The sequence below is a fragment of the Erpetoichthys calabaricus genome, chromosome 12 (assembly GCF_900747795.2).
Source record: "Erpetoichthys calabaricus chromosome 12, fErpCal1.3, whole genome shotgun sequence".
Classification (NCBI taxonomy): Eukaryota; Metazoa; Chordata; class Cladistia; order Polypteriformes; family Polypteridae; genus Erpetoichthys; species Erpetoichthys calabaricus.
Genome location: NC_041405.2, coordinates 41,214,534 through 41,232,693, shown reverse-complemented (window position 1 = coordinate 41,232,693; position 18,160 = coordinate 41,214,534). Strand labels below are relative to the sequence as shown.

Here is an 18,160-nt window from a genome sequence, read left to right as displayed (position 1 = left end):
TTGATCATACTTGGTTTGCGTCTGTACTTGCGCTGTTTCCTAGAGTCAGATCGGCGGGGGTGGGGGGAGGGATGTATCTATCTATCTATCTATCTATCTATCTATCTATCTATCTATCTATCTATCTATCTATCTATCTATCTATCTATCTATCTATCTATCTATCTATCTATCTATCTATCTATCTATCTATCTATCCTTTCCTCTGCATGTCCTGGAGTACAAAAGAAACAGCATACAGCGACATTTGGGGACTGGCAAGATCGGGAAAAAAAAACACGCAGTCACTGATTACAAACCGCAAGATGTTATGCGGATGAATATGAATAATGTTGCATCTGTGCCACAAGGTTTTATGAAATGTACTATACAGGTCATAAAACGAATAATTCCAAATATCATATATACCTACGTCTGTGTTTTTTGTTTTTTTGACATCATACACCATAAGGTGCACACTAATTCATCATGAGCAGGAACACTCAATAAAACTGAATTATAAAAAATCAAGTGACGCTGAGATATGAAGAAGGCAGATTCGCCAGCATTTGTGTGTCAGCTTTTATCCCTCCAGATGAGAGAATGTCCAGTTCCATTGTCTCAAAACACCACTCACATCTCCAGTTATTCCGTTTCAGATAAAAAATAACAGCGTCAGATCCCTGGGTGTGGGGTGCGGTAGTATGTATCGTGATTTAGAGAGAATAAAAGTAAAATAAACGGTAACTTTTACAAGTCCTATAAATGCACACCGTGTGTTATAGATGCAAACCAAATGTATGTGTGTACTGTATAATATTAACAAAAAGAGGAGCTCACTACTGAAAACGGCAAATATAGGAGTGAGTGGGGATCGAACCAGGAACTCTCGATTACAAGTCAGCAAATCTTACCGCTACGCCACAGAAGCTGTTGTATCATCCTTGAACTGTTTGTGAAAGTGTTTACTTGATCTTTGGACTTCAGGCTTCATACATTATATAATGTATGCCTACATTTTGTCATTTACTAATAAAATATGAAAAACGTTTCTGTTTTAAAAATGTGTTTACACAGATTACTGAAGAAACGGAACACACATGAACTGCGTGTGTTCCAAATAGCGATCTATTATTTCCACTCTAAAACTGCAGTACTTCAGTCATTCCCAGATAATCAAACAAGGGATGAGATGGGAAAACTTAGTGAACATTCTGCGGTGGTGGGGGATGGAATAGTCGGCTGCTTGCTGCTCGTGTTAATGGTTACATTTAGAAGACAAAACAGAGCTGAGAACGGTTTTAAGGTGGGCCGGATCTACAAGTTTTTTCGTAGACTCTGGTAATTCTAGTGTTAAAGCCCCAAGATGCCGCCGAAATGAGCTGCACCGTCTAAGGCTTCTGGCAATGAAAACGCGGTTGCATGAATTACAGTACATATTGCGGTAACATTGGTATTTTACATTCTAGCACTGCGGGAGACATAGCAGTATAGTATACAGGTTTAACTTTACACTCTTTATTTTTAGGTAATGTATTAAGCTGAGTTTGAAATTAAAGTGTTTTGGGGGCATATAGGGTTTAAACTATGATAATAGGCATTTTTTAACCAAATCCAAAATTCGCAGTTGTTCACAATTCACGGGTACTCTAGGAACGTAACCCCGGCGAATTTTGGTTGTGTACTGTATTAGAATAGTTTGTGGATCTTATTGAAATAGAATATAGTAATTGTCTCTGTTCCTGCATAAACATTTAGGGTCTGGAAATGTAAAAGCTAATCTTAGAAAGTAATGTTAAAGTTAAATTTAAGTGTTTGCTTAATTTCATTAACAGATTATCAGTTTCTTATAGCTACCTAGAATATGGTATAGTCTTCTATCCCCTGTAAGTTAACAGAAAAAATAACTTTCTTAGCTTTATCTGTATAACTGAGTGTTAATTAAGCCAGTTTGTAAATAGTCTTACTGCTGGCATAGACTGTTAGATATGTTTGCATATAGGGGATGAAATTTTCTTCTGAATTTTTCTTTAATATCATTTTTTTTCTCTATTTTTGTATAACATTTTTTATTTGAAATTCTACCAAAACTTTTAAAAAGAAGATATACGGTCTGTGGAATTATTTGAACACGTGTCATACTATTGCCTGAGTTATCTTATTAAGCAAACTAAAAGCTGCAGAACTTTGGTAATTTTGGATAAACGCAACTACAATGCAACTCAGTTCTGATTTTTTACTCTTATTAAATGTGAACAGTAAAAAACAAATTAAATCAGGATTTAGACTGCTTTATATTATTTTACTTCAATTTTAATATCATCTTTCTCATATCCTGCAGTGGGGCTGGTGCCCTGCCCAGGGTTTGTTCCTGCCTTGCACCCTGTGTTGGCTGGGATTGGCTCCAGCAGACCCCCGTGACCCTGTGTCAGGATATAGCAGATTGGATAATGACTGACTGACAGACAGACAGACAGACTGGCTTTCTCATATTTCTGCATTGAAAATCAAGACAAATGACAGTATAAACTCAGTATGCCAATGTAAAGAAATGAAGGTGGTGGACTTAATAAACATTTGGCTGACTGTCATCAGACAATATATACCATTTTGTATATGTTTTCTGAGAGAAATGTCATGCCTTATGCAAGTGTCTTTTTTGAGAGAGTCTGGCAGACAGACCTTGGCTGTTTTGCATCAAATACTTCCACTTCTCGCTTACACTAGTCCTTGTTCCTCTCTCATATACCCAGGTTTCTATGTATAGATAGTATCTGCCAGGAAAATTGCACACAGAACAGTGCAATAAATAAATGCACCAGAAAAAACATTGTCAAAACACTAATCAAAACTAACAGTCAGAAGGAAGAGATCAAAACCTGGGAACTTAAAGGAAAATATACATGTGAAAGTCTTTGTTTATCTCTAATCTTAGATGAGGTTCATTCTAAGTTGACAGCTTTTCTACCATCACACATGTGATGTGCCAATGCATACCTCTCGAAAACACACTGAGCAATGGACTGTTGTGACCAGGCAATGGCCTCACAAAATGGTGGCATCCATCCAAAAACAAAATGGTGACAAGTTAAACTTTCAATAATACCAAAATAAAATACACTTTGAAAAAGCAAAATAATGAATGGAACTAACTACATTCATATGAGCCACACATCCTGCTAAGCCAAAACTCTAGGGTTTTATACAGGTGCTACCTAACTGTTCTCTAAACACTAAATAGCCTAGTAAAGTATTCAGACAGAGTAGGCTTTGACAATATCATTGAAATCAATTAGAACATTAGAATATTAGAAAGATTTAGATGAGAACAGGTCATTCAGCCCAGCAAAGCTTGCCAGTCCTACCCACTTAATTACTCCATTATAACATCAAGTCAAGTTTTGAAGGTCCCTAAAGTCAATCTACCACACTACTTAGGAACTTATTCTGTGTCTATGGATCTCTGTGTGAAGAAAAACTTCCCAACATGTAAAATTTACCCATAACACTTTTCTGTGTCCACGTGTTCTTGAAGGACTATTCATAGTTTGATTTGTGCAACTCTGAACCTGATATGTGACAAGTAGTACCAGAACTGGTGTTTTGAAAAATGGATCATCAACAGGAGCAATAATTTAATGCTCAACAAATCTCTCTTCTTCTGATCCCAAACAGAATTTATGCCCATATGCTTCAAAAAGTGACTCCTGACATTGAGTGTTTTCTTTTCTTTTCAGTGAATCGCCAGTATAACATGCTGGAAAAGAGGTGATAAAGTTGACATCCTCAACACATTGTTAACTGGAGATACACAGCAAGCTATGCATAATATCTCACCTTGGGAGGATGGATAAATATGATTTTATGTATCAGCAAATTCTCCCATGTACTTTTTCTAGTTCAAATATGACAAACTGATCCTCATCATCCAAGAAGATGATGATGATTTCTGACTTCATTCAGAACTGGTTCTGTAATGATCCTGTAGAACTTATTACAGCGAAACTTGCTATGGATTGGGATGCTGAATGGAATAAGTGACAAGCTGCGTATAGACAATGGATGGATTTAGTGAAAACACAGGAAAACACATAAGCCATTTGGAAGTAGACCAACAACAGGACCAGGACCCAAACTGCTATCTCATCCTCATTCAGCTCATCAAGGAGGAAGCTATAATTGTTTGGAATTTATACAAGAGTCCAGCCTTTAAATTTCTGTTTAAGGCATGCAACGCACAATTGTACCAGTAGCTCTGCAGATTATGAGTTGAGCAAGTCAGGCAATAATCCACTTAGAAGATATCACAGAGGTAAACAGCGCTTACAGAAAGCCGATATCAGATACAGCCTCTTGTATCCTGCCAAACTGAAAGTGGATATTCAAGGCAAACATTACATCTTTACCTCTACGGAAGAAGCAAATAAAGAGCTAAGAAAGCTAATCCTGACACTTTCCTGAAATACGATCGTGAGTCGCACCCTGTCATGGCATCACAAAGAAGATATCACCGGCTGTTTGATTTGCTTGCAATGATACTGGTACCATAATTATACATCCTTTTCCCTTCTTGGTCACTTTCTGTTTATGTTTTAATTACAATTATATGTGTATATGTGTATGTGTGTAAAAAATTAAATTAGTAACTTTTTTTTTCTCTCTCTCTTTTTACTATTCTAACGGAGACTGTTAAACAGTATTAGGGTTTACTATGCTTATCCAGGGCCACTTTTTAACACCATTCCCTGGGTTTACTATCTTAATATTTCAAGACTATTGAATTATATTTTATGCTTATAGTATTTAGACTGTATCTCAATTTTAATCCTCATACACCGCTACTGGGGGGTTTGTTTTGTTTTGGACGTGCTCTGTCTCTAGGTATGTCAGAGGACTGGGGCTTTATGAAGTGGGGTCCAGCCTCACGTGGGGAGGCAAAACGGGGGAGTGGGGGACTAGGGGACTAGGGGGGGAGAGAAAGAGAGCAAGCTATCTCTAATCTATCCTTTTAATCCTTATAATTATAATTACCAACGTAACAATAGACTGCATGGCAATAACCCTTGGGAAAATTGGAAATTAAGGTCAAAGCTGTCTCACTTTCGGTTAAGACTACAAAATTACATCAAAAATTCAGTATCAATGTCTCCAAGATGGGACAGTTAACTTTGTGAGCTGGAATGTTAACACTAGAATTACCAGAGCCATGAAAAAAACTCGTAGATCCGGCCCACCTTAAATCGCTTCTTAAATCCATCCATTCTTAAATCCATTCGCACCTCTCCGCCAGCATCTTTTGTCATCTAAATGTGCTGATATACACAAGCTGCAAGCAGTGGGCTATACCATTCCCCCACCGACTTAGAACGTGCATGAACTTCTCCCAGCTCATGCCTTGATTGATTACCTGGGAGTGAAGTGGAGTTTTAGAGTGGAAATAATAGATCGTTATTTGGAACACACGCATTTCATGTGTGTTCCGTTTCTACAGTAATCTGTGAAATCACACTGTTAAAACAGTAACTTTTTCATATTTTAGTAATAAATGTTACAAAATGTAGGCATAAACTATAAAATGTGTGAAGCCTGAAGCCCAAAGATCAAATAAACACTTTCACAAAAGGTTCAAGAATGAAATGACAGCTTCTGTGGTGTACGGTAAGATTTGCTGACTCAGAGCATAACAGGCTTGCTGTTCCTCAGAGACCTGAGTTCAAATCCCCACTATTAGATTCAACTATAACCTCATTTATTTGGAACTCAAAACACTTGCATATCCGAAGAGCGACCCTACAGAGACCTCAGGCAGAAGGTGGCATGGCTCTACCTAATTTTCAGTTTTATTACTGGGCAGCAAACATACAAGCCGTAAAAACCTGGACACAAATAAATGAACATACACAGGCTTGGTCCGCAATAGAAGTAAAATCCTGTAGTACTTCTTTATACTCCCTGCTCTGCGCTCCAATAAATGCAAGTTATCGCAAATATACTAATAACCCAACTGTGCTTTACTCACTCAGAATATGGAACCAACTTAGAAAGCATTTTAAGGTGGAAAATCTTTTATCTGTGGCACCCCTGCAAGAGAACCACCTCTTTCAACCCTCACAAACATATCCAGTTTTTAATACCTGGAAAAGATTTGGGATTAAATTGCTCAGAGATCTTTATATAGACAATATCTTTGCATCCTTTGAACAATTACGTTCCAAATTCAACCTCCCAGCTACACATTTCTTTCACTATCTTCAAATTAGAAACTTTGTTAAACAGAAACTGCCCAATTTTCCTCATCTCGTACCCTCCATCATGCTGGAAAAAATATTGCTCAGTTTCGAGGAGTTAGACACCATTTCTGCATTACATAAAATTTTATTAGAGTCCCTTCCTTTCAAAGATCCAAGAGGACAATGGGAAAAAGACCTCTTAATTGCAGAGAATTCACTTGAGCTCCATATGTGCAAAGCATAGAATTATTCAACTAAAAATTATATATCAAGCTCATCTGACGCGCTTAAAACTGTCCACAATGTTTCCAGGGCAAGATCCAACCTGCAAACGCTGCAACCAAGCTCCTGCCTCACTGCGTCACATGTTTTGGGCCTGCACCAAATTAACATCATTCTGGACCAAAACTTTTAAGTGCCTTTCAGACAGCCTTGGTGTCACAATCCCTCCTAACCCATTAACAGCTGTGTTCGGTGTTCTTCCAGATGGACTTGTAGTGGAGAAGGACAAGCAAACTGTGATTGCATTCACTACACTTTTGGCACGCAGACTTATTTTGTTAAATTGGAAGAATCCTAAATCTCCTCTGATAAGTCAGTGGGAAACCGATGTTTTATATTATTTGAAATTGGAAAAAATCAAATTCTCAGTTAGAGGATCTGTACAGAATTTTTTCAAAACCTTGCAGGATCTAATCAATAATATTTTAGAATAAGAAGAAATAATTATTTCCGCATTTCTTTTCCTTCTCCATTTATTTATTATATATATATATATATATATATATATATATATATATATATATATATATATTCCTTTTTTTGTTTATTTTTGCCCTATTAAAAAACCCTAAGCAATTCTCCTTTGGCCATACTCTCCTTCTCAAGGGTGGGGTGTGATTTGTCTTCAGTTCTTTTTTGTATTAATTGATCTATTTGTATGGAATGATTACAATAAAATTAATAAATAAAATTTAAAAATAAATAAATAAATAATACATGCTCTACTTTGATCATATTCTTTTGCTGGTTCCTCATACCAGAAATCCAGCATGGTAGTGAAACATGACCTCCCTCTTCTAAACCCATTCTGTTAAAATTCCTGTTCTTGCCATGTGTTGCTCAATCTTATCCGTAATAATTCCTTCCATTAATTTACCTGTGATGCACATTAAGCTTACTGGCCTATAGTTGCTTGGATCTGCCCAATTAGCCTTTTTTATAACAGGATAATATTTGCCATTTTCCAGTCCTTCAGAATCTCTCTAGTGTGCAGTAACTTCCTAAAAATATGCATCAAGGGTTTATATATGTGCTTGATAATCACCTTAAAAACTCAAGAGTAAATATAATCTGGTCCTGGTGCTTTGTTCTATTCCAGCCTACCTAATGTGAGCAGTACTTCTCCCTCTTCAATTTCCAAATCACTCAGTACCTCATTAGTAGTCCCTGATACAGGTGGGATGTTAACCACTTCTTCAAATGAAGAATGAAGACCTCAGATAAATGTAACATTAAAGCATCTGCTATGCAATTCCATTTCTAATTCCCCTTTACTATTCCCAATGCACTTCATCTTCTCCTTGGCTGTTCCTTTACTAGTAAAATACTGAAAGAAACTATTTTATAGTTACTGCTGTGTTTATTTAGGATATGAATATTTTATGAATCTTACACCTTGAATGTTCCTTTTTAGTAAATTGTTGAAAGGACTTTATTTTTTTATTATTAGTTGTTATTATTTACACTGTTTTGTATATCATCTGGAAATATTCTTAATTTAATATATTGAATGTTTAAAATCTGATGCAATAAATGCAAAAATGTTTTTGGGTGCTAAATAGTTTTTCATGGCATAAGGATATAATTGAAAATAATATTTTAGCCTCACATATGTTAACACCGGTGTGTTTTACAGAAAAAATTCTAAGAAATATTTTTAAGAAATAATTACAATGTTAGATTGTCTAAGGTTCAAAATCACAAAAAAAACAATTTTGTACCTCAGAAAAAAAATATATTCCTCGTAAAAAAAAATGTTAACATTTATCCAATCATAACAATACTGTTCCAAGCTTCTTTTTATAAATTTGGTGGAAAAGTATCTTATTAGCCTTTTCTGTATGACCATAATAAGAATAATGCTATGTTAATAGGTGGTACACTTGTGCTCACTAAATTGTATTTTGTTTGCAAAGCCTGTCTTTTTCTCTTTTGTAGAACATAAAAATGGCCCATCTTTCTTATTCAGTGTCAATGTTTGTTTGGTATTGCATCAAAGATGCAACAGTTGATTTGTACAAGCTGAAAGACACAGTTACACCCCATATCAGGTTTTGAGAGTACAGAAATGTTTCCACTAAGACAAGGTCAAAATTTAACAACAAAGCATGGTTCACAGCAAAACCCAGACAGTATCGTCAGGCCAAGGAAGCTGCTTATAGAAGTGGGGATAGAAGACTGTTTAGATAGATAGATAGATTAGGCAAGTAATGAACACACCAATAAAAACAAAATCAGACTGGATAAGAATAAATATTCTGAAAAGATGAAAAATAGAATTTCAGCCAATTATCAGTATGGAAAGTTCACCAACTACATGATATCATGAACTACAGGAAACAATCCTCCACATTTCAAAGAACAATCAACTGGCTGATGGCCTGAATGTGTTTTACTGAATATCTGATAAGCCCAAGGTCACACCCCACACTGGCACTAGCCATCACAGTATACAAGCTAATACCCTTTTCTCACCAAAAACTCTTACCATTTAACCTGCACTACCTTTGTTAAATATCTACGAAGAAGATATGTGCCAGCTCTTTAATAAACAACATACTGTACCAAGAAAGCAGCATGTCCAAACAGTGTCTCACATTCCTGCTTGAAAATCTGTGCTGATAAACTGTCCTCTATCTTTAAATGGCGTTTCAACAAATCATTAGTGATACAACAACAACAACAACATTTATTTATATAGCACATTTTCATACAAAAAGTAGCTCAAAGTGCTTTACATAATGAAGAAAAGAAAAATAAAAGACAAAATAAGAAATTAAAATAAGACAACATTAGTTAACATAGAAAAGGAGTAAGGTCTGATGGCCAGGGTAGACAGAAAAAACAAAAAAAAAACTCCAGAAAGCTGGAGAAAAAAATAAATTTTGTATCAATGCCTATGTTTAGCTTATCAGAGCTGGTGTATATATCATTTATAAACTTTGGCCCCAGTCTTAAACATTCAATCAAGATGTTTCTGAAGATAGTACCCGAAGAAAACATTTTAAACAAGAAGATTTATACTTTGCACTAATGCTTTGTTTTTCAATGTGCAAAAAATATTTGTACTGTGAAGATGCTGAATGTTTAGTTTTGACCATTTAAAATCAAATATTTTAAGAAAACTTGCCAAGGTCAGAATGATGAAAGTTCCATTTCGTTACCAGAAGAGGATGTAGACTAACATCAACAGAATGTATACATTTTAGTGAAAATTAATCTGACATTGATCAAATTTAGTTATTTAGCTCCAAATCTGTTTTGTAATATTATTAAAATAAATTTAACTTACGGACAAAGCTTGGTGGACCAACAGGTCCTTGGTTTCCACGCGGGCCTCGTAACCCTTGTTGCCCAGGTTTTCCTGGTAGTCCATAAGTTGTTCTTCCTGGGTTACCTCTTTCTCCTCTCATTCCTGTTGTACCAGGAAACCCTTGAATCCCAGGTAAACCTAGACAAATTAATGAAAATTAAAAAAAATATGCATTCAATTTGTAACTGTAATTATAAGTAAACAATTGAACATAACATTTTTGATATGATTGATATAAATGGTTACCTTAAATTTAAACACAATCACTATGCATTAATTAGATAATTTTATGAAAGTGCTTTTTCTGTTTCGTCTTTCACAAACTTGGGTTCACAGCACTAAGTACAATCATGAATTAATCATGAACAAAAGTGAGTTTGAACCCCTGCACATATTAAAAAAAATTTGAGCATTCAGTCAGAAAAAACTTATTCTCAGAATCATCCAGACAGTTCCCTAGCCAGTACAGAAATACAGCAGAGTCTAAAATAGTGATGCAGTATTAATAATCACTCAGTCACAATCAACATTTAATGAAACAACTGAAAAGAACCAATGTGAATGCTTATGTGTAGATTACTAAACAGTGGTGCTACAATTAACCCGATTGCCCACTTATCTCAGATCTCAGTTTTATACATGGTTGTATACGGTGGACTTAGAAATTATTCAAACCCCTTTACTTTCTGCACACTGTTTTGCCTTGTAGATTAAATTTTAAATGAATAAATTTTTCATTTTTACAAATGAATCTGCACTTAATAACCCATAATGTCTAAAGTGAAAACATTTTATATGACAGTCTGGCAAATTTATTAAAAATCAAAAACTGAAATATCTAATTCATATAAGTATTGAGATCCTTTATTCAGTAAATTGTGGAAGAGCCTTTGACAACAATTACAGCTTCAAGTCCTCTTGGGTAAGTTTCTACAAGCTTTGCATAACTAGGTTTGGGCAGTTTATCCCATTTTTCCTGGCAGTACCTCTCAAAATTCATTAGATTGGATGGGAAGTGTCTCTAAACTGTTATTAACATTTGTTACTTGTTAACTGCCTCCAATTCAGTGCTTCCTCCCAATGCACTCTCTAAGTTCATTTTGAAATTTCTGCGCAATACACATTTATTTATTTATTTAATGACTGACCAATTAATCGATCAACTGAATGATTTATTACTTGTTGTATTTGTCCTGTGAGTCTGTATCCTTGTTTTTTGTTAATTCTGCTGTATGCATCTGAATTCCCCTTGGGATTAATAAAGTTTATAGAATCTAATTTTATCTTCAGGTCTTTCCATAGATAGGGCCACTTAAGTACAGTCAGAAACTTGGCCTGCACCGACTCCGGCATTATCTTGGTTGTATGCTATGAGTCTAAGGTCATATGCACTCTGGAGCAGGTTTTCTTCAAGGACTTCTCTCTGTTTCGCTGTATTCATTCTTCATTCAATTCTGACCAGTCTTCCTGTCCCTGCCGCTGAGAAGCACTTACCCAAATCATGATGCTTCCACCATGCTTCATCATAGGTACGGTATTAGTCATGTGATAAGCAGTGCCTGATCTTCACCAGGCATAGTAACTGGAGTTCTGTTCAAAGAGTTCCGTTTTTGTTTCAACAGACAGGAGAATTTTTTTCCTCATGCTCTCAGGGCGTTATAAATACCATTTGGCAAACTCCAATTGGGCTGTCATACCTGTCATATGCCTTTTAGTAAATAGGCTTCCATCTAGCCACTCTACCATAAATGCTTGATTGATGCAGTGCTGCCGAGATGGTCACCCTTAACTTATCTCAACAGAAGTCTTCTGAAGCCCTGTTAGAGTAACCATTGGGTTCTTAGTTATCTCCCTGACCAAGACCCTTCTTGCCTGGTTAATTAGTTTGGCCAGATGGTTCCAGATATTTAAATTTAATATTTATTGAGGTGACTGTGCTCCTGGGAGAACTCAATACTTTAGAAATGATTTTATACCCATATCCTGATTCCTGCCTCTCCACAAATGTACCATGAGTTCTTTTGACTTCATGTCTTTGTTTTTGTTCTGACATGTAGTGTGAATTGTGGTGTCTTTCCAAACTATTTCCAATCAATTATGTTTCCCACAGGTAGACACCATTCAAGTTCTTCATGATAATAAAAGAAAACAGGATGTACCTGACCACAATGTGGAGTGCCACAGCAAACAGTTTGAACTCATCTAAATGAGAAATTTCGATTTTTGACTTTTATTAAATGTTTAAACCTATATAAAAACATGTTTTCCCTTTTGCATTACAGGTTACAGAAATGGGCAGAAATGGCAAATTTATCCATTTAAAATGACATCTACAACACAATAAATTGTGCAGAATGTGAAAGGGATCTGAATACTTTCTGAATCCAGTGTAAAGCATAAGTTGACACTAGAATTCCTGAAGCCACTGGAAAAAGTTTCTCCTGTAGATAGGTATGTGTTCAGCATTTCTTGCATTTCTCACCTCACATTTCCTTTCATCCTACACTTACCTAGATCTTTGTAGACACATGAAATGCATGTATTCCAAATAACGATATAGTGTATTATTTACCCAATTGAACTCCAGGCACATCACACGCAGATCAGGAGCTTTGGGTTGAGCTGGGAGAACTTTTTGCCTGAGCTGAGCTCCGTCAAGGTGGGAGATGGGACAGTAGGCTGCTTGCTGCTTGTGCTGATTGACAAATTTACAAAACAAAAGATGCTGATGGAGAGGTGCAAAGGGATTTAAGGTGGGCTGGGATTACGAGTTTTTTTGTAGGCGTGTTAAATCTGTCACTAAAAGATCAAGAGTGAAGCTAATTTACAAATTAATTTTTGTAAATGGTAAAAAAGGAAGTTATTATTAAATTTTGTTAAAAACTGGTGGCCCATGTTTTTGGTAGAAATTCTTTTAAATAGTAATACGGTCCCACAGATTTCAATTCTGTCCAGAGGATTTCAACTTTTGCTTTTCCAAACATTCCAAAATTGGAGTCATTATTGACTCTGACCTTTACTGTATTTGAATGTTTATCTTAAATGAATAATGAGGAGATATTAAAGACTATATACATAAGTAGGGCTGGGTATCAGCACTGATGTCCTGATTCAATTCAATTACAATTCACAATACCCCGATTTGATTCAAAATCGATTTTGACTGATATATTTGAAGTGGTGTTTTTTTTTTTAGAAATTACTTAACCATGCAAAGAGAATATTAATATAATGTGACAAATTTCAGTAACAATTTATTTGAAGGGTGTCTACATAGTGACTTCATAACATATCCATAAGTATGGAATGACAATTAAGAAAAAATACTTGATTAGTAATGAATAGTTAACATCAGTATTTGAAAGATGTGGAACAAAATATCATTGCTCTTTAAAAAAAAAAAAAAAACTTTTTCAAAGCACTGCACTCATTCAAAATTTACCATAGTTTAACATATGTATTGCCACATCAGAGTCCACACATATTATGGGAAGGTGCTTGTTTTAACAGAATGCAATGGCATCAACTTTACAAAACACCAATATCGTCTTGTGAATAATATTATTACAAAATAATGAAATATTACTTCTTAAATAATAAATGTTATTCAATAACCTATTCATGTGTTATGATTCTCCACGTAAACACCCTTCAACTAAACTGTTACACACATTTATTTCCCTATTGGACATTTAAAATAATCTTGAATTAGCTGAAATTAAAGATACAGCAGGAAGACTCGTGTCTTGCTGTAATTCTACAAGTTATACATATCTTCAGTTGTTTACTTGTAACAGTCACATTATCAGTCTCAAAAATGTGTCCTGACAGTCTTCAGACAAAAAGGAAGTATTTTAAAACTGAGAGCCACAGCTTGTTGATGGGATTGACAAAATGAACATAAAAGAAAAAGAGCTAGCCATCATGACTGATAATGCCACTATTATGGAGCTACTTCAAGTCGGCTGCTTTGTGCACACACTCACTTTTGTATTGCAGGTTGTTCTGAAAATTCCAACAATTGTCCACTTGCATTTGCCGGGTAAGGCTTGTTGCAAACTTTTTCCACTGTAGCAGTACAGCAAACCACATGCTTAAAGAGAAGCAACATTTATTGGACTTGGTAAAACACAAACTTGTGATTGATGTGGTCGCACAATGAAACTGCACATTGGCATTGCTAGAAAGGTTTTTGGAACAACAATGAGTCATCTTGGCAGCTCTATTTATGTATATAGGCAGCAAGGCTGCTCCCAGTGTGACTGGCATGCAGCATGCCTTGTCTGCAACACATCTGCCACAAGTGCCCAGTCATTTTTAATATGATTGTTATGTAGGAACCTGCTGCCATGGAAGTTCATCTGTCACAAGTTAGGGCTACTCTCTCCACTAGCCTGAGAAATATGGTGATTCTTTAGTCAAGATCTTCCTAAAGCCGTGGTACAATAACTTCACTCAGAAGCTTTCTGGATAGTATTGCCTACTTCATTTCAAAAACCTGTATCATTTATCAAAAGCCCTAGTTTTCAACAATGGTATACGGGCTCATATCTTTACAGATAAAAACTGCAAAAGATTCTGTTATTTTTCAGGAACAAGGCGAATTAAACAGAAGCTTGCAGCTACCTGCCATCTCCAATGTAGATTGTTTAGGCTCTACTCATTTGAATACTCATTGGAATGCGTTTATGGGTGACATTGCGGTAAATGATTTCTCAGATTTGTTGTGTTATAACAATAACTAAAATCTGAGTTGCACAGCTTATATATGTCTTTGCTTTCATCCAAGTGTTCTTTACCGATGCACCATTAGAATCCATAGTAAGTTCATATACCTGATTGCTTCTCTAATTGGAAAATCAATATTTTTACCTAAGCCTACACAAAAAGGTGTCATATTAGTATTTCAAATCCATTTCTCTCTCTTCATTTAGAAGTGATGGCCCTGTTTTGCAAATTCTCACTTCAACATAAGTTCCATCCATCCATCCATTGTCCAACCCGCTGAATCCGAACACAGGGTCACGGGGGTCTGCTGGAGCCAATCCCAGCCAACACAGGGCACAAGGCAGGAAACAGTCCTGGGCAGGGTGCCAACCCACCGCAGTCAACATAAGTTCTCATTTCTAATTTGACCATACAAAAAAAATCAAATTGTTTTATTTATGTACTGAATTTTATATTTTAATACTTTTTAAGACAGAGTAATGATTATGAAGCTGGAAATTGGAGGTGTAGTGATGAATTTTGTTAGTGCATATGCAAGTTGGGTGTGTGATGGATGAGAAAGAAGATTTTTGGAGTGAGTTAGATGAAGTCATGAACAGTGTACCCAAGGGACAGAAAGTTGTGATTGGAGCGGATTGCAATGGACATTTTGGTGAAGGGAACAGGGGAGAGGAGGAGGTGATGGGTAGGTATGGTGTTAAGGAGAGGAATGAAGAAGGTCAGATGATAGTGAATTTTGTGAAAAGGATGGGCATTTGTGTGGAGAATACATATTTTAAGGAGAGGGAGGAACATAGGGTGAAGTACAAGAGTGGAAGAAGATGAACACAAGTAGACTATGTTCTATGCAGAAGGAGATTGAAGACTGCAAAGTGGTGGCAGGGGAAAGTGTAGTTAGGCAGCATAGAATGGTGGTCTGTAGGATGATGCTGGATATCAAGAAGAGGAGGAGAGTGACAGCAAAGCCAAGGATCAAATGGTGAAAGTTGAAAAAGGAAGACTGCAAAGTCTAGTTTAGGGAGGATGTAAGACAGGACATGGGTGGCAGTGAAGAGTTACCAAACAGCTGGGCAACTACAGCAGAAGTAGTAAGGGTGACAGCAAGAAGGGTGCATGGTGTGACATCTGGACAGAGGAAGGAGGAAAAGGAAACCTGGTGGTGGAATGGGGAAATACAGAAGAGTATACAGAGGAAGACAATGGCGAAGAAGAAGTGGGATAGTCAGAGAGATTCAGAAAGTAGACAAGAGTACAAGGAGATAAGGCGTAAGGTGAACAGGGAGGTGGTGAAGGCTAAAGAAAAGGCATATGATGAGTTGTATGAGAGGTTGGACACTAAGGAGGGAGAATAGGACCTGTACTGATTGGCTAGACAGAGGGAGTGAGCTAGGAAAGATGTGCAGCAGGTTAGGGTGATAAAGGATACAGATGGAAATGTACTCACAAGCAAGGAGAGTGTGTTGAGCAGATGGAAAGAGTACTTTGAAAGGCTGATGAATAAAGATAATGAGAGAGAGAGGTTGGATGATGTGGAGATTGTGACTAAGGAAGTGCAACAGATTAGCAAGGAGGAAGTAAGGACAGCTATGAAGAGAATGAAGAATGGAAAGACCAATGGTCCAGATGACATACCTGTGGAAGCATGGAGGTGTTTAGGAGAGATGGCAGTGGAATTTTTAACCAGATTGTTTAATGGTACCTTGGAAAGTGAAGAGGATGCCTGAGGAGTGGAGAAGAAGTGTACAGGTACCGATTTTTAAGAATAAGGGGGATGTGCAGAGCTGTAGTAACTACAGGAGTATAAAACTGATGAGCCACAGCACGAAGTTATGGGAAAGAGTAGTGGAAGCTAGGTTAAGAAGGGAGGTGATGACTAGTGACAGCAGCATGGTTTCACGTCAGGAAAGAGCACTAGAGATGTGATGTTTGCTCTGAGGGTGTTGATGGAAAAGTATAGAGAAGGCCAGAAGGAATTGCATTGCGTCTTTGTGGACCTGGAGAAAGCATACGACAGGGTGCCTCGAAAGGAGGTCTGGTATTGTATGAGGAAGTCGGAAGTGGCAGAGAAGTATGTAAGAGTGGTACAGGCTATGTACGAAGTGTGACAGTGGTGAGGTCTGTGGTAAGAATGACAAATGCATTCAACGTGGAGGTGCGATTACATCAGAGATCGGCTCTGAGCTCTTTCTTATTTGCAATGGTGATGGACAGGTTGACAGATGAGATTAGACAGGAGTCACCATGGACTATGATGTTTGCTGATGACATTGTGATCTGTGGCAGGAGTAGGGAGCAGGTTGAGGAGACCCTGGAGAGGTGGAGATATGCTCTAGAGAGGAGAGGAATGAAGGTCAGTATGAACAAAACAGAATACATGTGTGTAAATGTGAGGGGAGGTCAGTGGAATGGTGAAGATGCAGGAAGTAGATCTGGCGAGGGTGGATGAGTTTAAATATTTGGGACCAACAGTACTGAGTAATGGGGATTGTAGAAGAGAGGTGAAAAAGAGAGTGCCAGGAGTAATATGTGGCAGACACTTATCAGCAAGAGTGAAAGGGAAGGTCCATAGGACGGTAGTGAGACCAGCTATGTTATATGGGTTTGAGACGGTGGCACTGACCGGAAAACAGGAGACAGAGCTGGAGGTGGCAGAGTTAAAGATGCTAAGATTTGCACTGGGTGCGACGAGGATGGATAGGATTAGAAATGAGTACATTAGAGGGGCAGCTCATGTTGGACGGTTTGGAGACAAAGTCAGAGAGGTGAGATTGCATTGGTTTGAACATGTGCAGAGGAGAGATGCTGGGTATATTGGGAAAAGGGTGTTAAGGATAGAGCTGCCAGATAAGAGGAAAAGAGGAAAACCTAAGAGAAGATTTAAGGATATGGTGAGAGAGGACATGCAGGTGATGAGTGCAACATTGGAAGATGCAGAGAACAGGAAGATATGGAAAAAGATGATCCACTGTGGCAACCCCTAATGGGAGCAACTGAAAGGAGAAGAAGACTGAATTTTATAAAGAATTTTATCCTTAGAAACCAAGCAGATTTTCTGTAAGGATTTGTTCAAAATTAGTTTTTACTTTTTACAGACCATGTGTTTTTAAACAGACAGAAATTCTGAAAGACGCAAACAAAAATGTAAACTTATATGAACAGTAAAAGATTCTCCTGAGAACATGTTTATATCTACACTGGCGTTTGCTGTGTGTTAATTCTCTTTTGTAAAAGAACATACTCAAACATGAACTATGTGAGTATACTATATTTGTTAGCTATAAAATGTCTTCAGAGATGTAATGACTTCTTCAAATTATTCTTAAGATTTGTGAAAAAGAAGACAAGTTTGTAGAAGAGAAAATTATTACAAATTAGTCTTATGTTACCTGAAGAAGTGGCTGGTAGACCTGGAAGTCCTGGTTTCCCTGGTTCACCTGGAAGTCCTGGATCTCCTGTTTGTCCTGGAGGCCCTTCTTGTCCATGGTCTCCATGTATGCCTTAAAAGGAAATTAAATCCTTATTAAAAGTTCGATGTTGCTCCACTAAACCATACAAAATATGTTAATTTATGTATTATTATGTTTTATTTGGTCATTTTCCCTAAAAATAATAATACTAACTAAAGTAC

The 18,160-nt window shown here is 36.9% G+C and overlaps 2 protein-coding genes across 2 annotated transcripts in view; one reads left to right on the top strand and one right to left on the bottom strand.

The window, feature by feature from the left end:
* Window positions 1-18,160, bottom strand: part of col4a6 (collagen, type IV, alpha 6) — a 542,265-nt gene that overhangs the window by 278,546 nt on the left and 245,559 nt on the right. Inside the window, exons 18-19 of the mRNA XM_028815433.2 lie at window positions 17,919-18,029; window positions 9,784-9,942 (exon numbers count right to left, since the gene is read on the bottom strand). Of these exons, the coding sequence (XP_028671266.1) occupies window positions 9,784-9,942; window positions 17,919-18,029 (270 nt within the window). The remainder of the gene's footprint in view (window positions 1-9,783; window positions 9,943-17,918; window positions 18,030-18,160) is intronic.
* Window positions 1-18,160, top strand: part of LOC127529743 (craniofacial development protein 2-like) — a 928,907-nt gene that overhangs the window by 743,207 nt on the left and 167,540 nt on the right. The gene's annotated exons all lie outside the window — the stretch shown is intronic.